General features: G+C 37.7%; 1 protein-coding gene across 1 annotated transcript; it reads left to right on the forward strand.

The window, feature by feature from the left end:
* On the forward strand, window positions 2006-3480 carry LOC109842165. Its single transcript, XM_020411071.1, has 3 exons — window positions 2006-2102; window positions 2304-2988; window positions 3102-3480. The coding sequence occupies exons 1-3, from the start codon at window positions 2006-2008 to the stop codon at window positions 3478-3480; spliced, it is 1161 nt and encodes a 386-aa protein (XP_020266660.1).

Genomic DNA, 4518 nt, shown 5'->3' on the forward strand with positions numbered 1-4518 from the left:
CATTGTTTTCAAGGTAAAAAACAATCAGTCCTCGTTGATCATCCATCCTCATCACCAGCCAGCCTTGTCTAGAAGTCCGGCCTGCATTGATAAATCAAAAACTATAAAACTAACATGCCATGACATTCAAAGTATAAGGCAAATAAGAGAGTATCAATGTGCATGAATTCTAATATGTTTTTTTTTTAAAAAAAAGTTTAAACTTTTACCGCACCGCACATCACCAATTTTTACAACAACGGCATGAAACACAGAATCACCACTAACAACGCATGCCTACGAACATAATTTTTTACAACAATAAACGCCGACACACAGCACAATTTCTCTCACCGATATGCGCGTATTGGTACGCTAGTACAATAGGCTCATGACCGTGTATCATGCACGATACGCGTATACTGCACGCACGCACACATACACGCGTGCACGCATGCACGCATGAGCAACACAAACTCCACACGCCCAGCACGACCGCCACCCCACCCCTCCCCTCACCACTACCTCACCACCACCACCAAATCCAGCACTTCCATTACCCCTCCACAACCATGACCAAATCAACCCCCCAAGCAATCACCATAACCAAACCATCAATCTGCCACGTACAGCACCACAACAAACACAGTTGGACCACGACTTAACTAACCAATTCACCAACCAATTACTATGCCATCACTGTACGCATGCACGCACCATCAACACCACCGATCATCATAAAAATATTAATAACGCATGCACGCGATGGCACCGGCAACGCATCGGGCACAACCCCACATACATGCATTGCACCGCACACTCCACCACAGCGCCCACCCCACCGCCCTCCCGCCCTACATCACGCACCAACCACCAAACTCCACACTCCTTCCCGCTCCCCCACCTACGACCAATCACCACCAAGCGATCACAATAACTAACCATCAACGCACGCAGCGGCACCACAACAACACAACACAAGCCAACTACCACCGGCAATTCACATCAACCAAATATTATCATCCTACGCACGCAACCGCAACCATCAACCACGACCATCACATAAAAAATTATACTAAGTATTTTGGTCTTTGTGTTAGGTTTAGAGTTAGGGTTTGTTATGTAAAAGTGCGTTATCGATGTGGTGCTAATCTATAATGATGATATGATGATTACACAGTCTAATAGTTAAAGAAGAAATTATTATAAAGGGAAAGTAATTTAATATGTTAAATTAAGAACTAATTTATAAAATATACATGGACAGTACAAATAGCTATAGAAAGTAAGATATATATCTTCATTAAAATTTTATAGTGAGTGACCAACTATAATCATCCTAATTTAAAACATAAATAATTATTATTTTAGTTACTAATTTGATACACGTAACTATGGAATAAATCTCTAGCAAAAAAATAGGATCTGAGATTATATTATGCTATAGGTAAATAAATAAATGTTATTAGAGCTTCTCTTTATATTAAATTTAAAAGTAATAATTTAAATTATTAAGCACCAAATATTAATTCATGTGAGAAAGTATAGTAATCTATGGTCTATATGCGTATATAGTCAATCAATCAAACGTAATAAAATTATGATGACCACAGTCAAAATTACATGGTGGGTTCACATTAAATATAATTTATAGAAATTAGTACATTAAAGTCAAAAAAAATTAACCACTATATAGATTGTCTAAAAATTTTTGCATATATAAACTATACTAACTAGGAATAGTTATATGCATACTTAACTATGGTCTAATAATCTTAAGAACGACTTACTCTTTAATATCATCATTAATTGATATATCTGTGCATTACACTGAAAACACAATTAAAATTTAGAAAACTACAAAATAAACACCCTCAAAAGTAAACGTGCACAGACTCAAGCTGATACTATAACTCAGCTACCTACATCTGAAGTTGGTGAAAAAACAGGTATATTTGGCTTTGTCACTCAAGGTCCTGCTGGTATATCAAGAGGTTCATCTAATTTAGCTGCTCAGTCAAGAAGTATGGCTGGAAGTCATTACTCTCCCACTATCAATACTACTGGTTTCACTAGTGTTACCAGAGCTAATGCAGCTAAGAGAATTAATTTTAATGAGACAGGTAATTCAATCTTTCCATCAAAATTCTCAAGTTTGGAGCACCAGATACTTGATTTAGACCCCTATAGTAATGAAATGGGTGGTCTCTTCCAATAAATGCATTTGGCTTTTTGGAACATTAGAGGATTTAACAAATCCTCTAAGCACTTGATAGTCAAGCAGTTCATTCAGGATTATAAAATCTCCTTTCTTGCTCTTCTAGAAACCAAAATGTCCATGGAGAAAATGAAGATCATTGCTAAAAAAGTTATCAAAGATTGGAATTGGATTTCTAATGTGCATCATACTGCTAACAAGGCTAGAATATGGCTTCTTTGGGATAGTAACTTTTTAACTGTACAGAATATCAATAGTTCTGATCAGTATATTACATGCAAAGTGGAATCAAAAGATGGAAGGCTAAAGTGTTTAATCACAGCCATATATGCTCTCAATCATCCAGAAGGCAGGAAAATTCTCTGGAATGATCTTATGGTTTTCAAAAGGAATGTTTCAGATCCCTGGTTAGTAGGAGGGGACTACAATGCCATTCTTAGTAGTGAAGAGAAGATAGGAGGGGCTCAAATTACAGATACAGAGGTTGAAGACTTTCAGAATTTTATTGATACAAGCCAATTAAAGCATATTAAATCCACTGGTTGTTTTTTCACCTGGAGTAACAAACAGGATGCTTCTACAAGAGTATGGAGTAGGTTGGATAGAATTCTAGTAAATGATGACTGGATTTTCCAATATACATCAAGCCAGGTTGAATATCTGATGCCACACTGCTCTGATCACTCCCCTGGGTTGCTAACAACAGGTGATGAAGTGAATTGTGAAGGCAAGAGACCTTTTAAATTCTTTGCTATGTGGACTAAACACCCTGACTTTCTACCAGCAGTCAGGTCAGTCTGGAATCAGCATATTCCTGGATATTATATGTACAAGGTTCAAAGCAAGCTCAATAATCTCAAGCCTGTGCTAAAGAGCTGAATAAAAGACATTTTATGTGCATTAGTAATCATGTATCAAGGGCAAAAGCAGAGCTGTATGATATTCAAGTTCAACTGAATTCTGACCTCTTTAATCCAGGTCTGATTGTTAGGGAAAAGGAGCACATCAGGAAATATACAAAATTACTTGATTGTGAAAATTCTTTCTACAGGCAAAAAGCCAATATTAAATGGGGATTGCAAGGTGACAAGAGTACCCAGTACTTTCATGCTGTCATGAAAAACAAAAGACACCACAATAGGGTGATGTCTATATATACTGAAAATGGTATTAGGATTACAAAAACCCAAGGAATCATTTCTGAATTTATCCAATACTACAAAAAATTGCTTGGAACTACAATTCACACTTCACCTCCTGACCCTGAGGTTATCTCTAAATGACCAATTCTATCCTCTATTCAACGTGATGAGCTTAGCAAACCTGTCACCAGAGATGAAATTAGACAAGCTGTCTTTACTATGCCAAATGGTAAGGCCCCAGGTCCAGATGGCTTTAGTGCCTCATTCTTCAAGGCTGCATGGGAAATCATTAATGAAGATATATACAAGGCAATTGAGGAATTCTTTAGTACAGGTAAATTACTTGGTGCTTTAAACTCTACAGCCATCACCTTGGTCCCTAAAACCCTCAATCCAAATTCAGCATCTGACTTCAGACCAATAGCATGCTGCAACATCATATACAAAATCATCACAAAGATTATTGCTAACAGGATCCAGAATATCATGGGGTTCTTGGTTAATGATGCACAGAGTGCATTTGTTAAAGGTAGACTCATCTCAAGCAATTTCCTCCTAGCCCATAAACTCATCAAGCACTATGGAAGAAAACATATATCTCTCAGAGTCATTATAAATGTGGATTTAAGGAAAGCTTTTGATACTATGAATTGGGGGTTCATTAAGGCCATGCTTGAGGGTTTAGGATTCCCTGGAAAAATGATAGGCTGGATCTGGGAGTGTATCACCTCTCCTAAATTTTCTCTATCCCTTAATGGATCTTTGCATGGCTACTTCCATGGTGCTAGAGGGCTGAGACAGGGAGACCCTCTCTCCCCCCCATCTCTTTGTGATAGGCATGGAATACCTGTCAAGAAGATTAGAGATGCTCAAGGAAGACAGAAGATTCAAATTTCATCCAAAATGTTCTAAAATGAAGCTAACACATCTGATTTTTGCAGATGACTTACTAATGTTTGGTAAAGCTGATATGAGCTCAATCATCAGTCTAAACACTTGCTTGCAAGAATTCTGTCAAGTTTCAGGTCTGGAAGCAAACCCCAGTAAGTGTGCAGTCTACCTGTGTGGTATTGAAGATAACTTAAAGACCCAAATATGCACATATTTGAGCTTTTCAGAGGGAACACTACCAATGAGATATCTGGGTCTGCCTTTGACAACAAGAAGGATAACCCACTT

This window comes from Asparagus officinalis, chromosome 5 (assembly GCF_001876935.1).
Source record: "Asparagus officinalis chromosome 5, Aspof.V1, whole genome shotgun sequence".
Lineage (NCBI taxonomy): Eukaryota > Viridiplantae > Streptophyta > Magnoliopsida > Asparagales > Asparagaceae > Asparagus > Asparagus officinalis.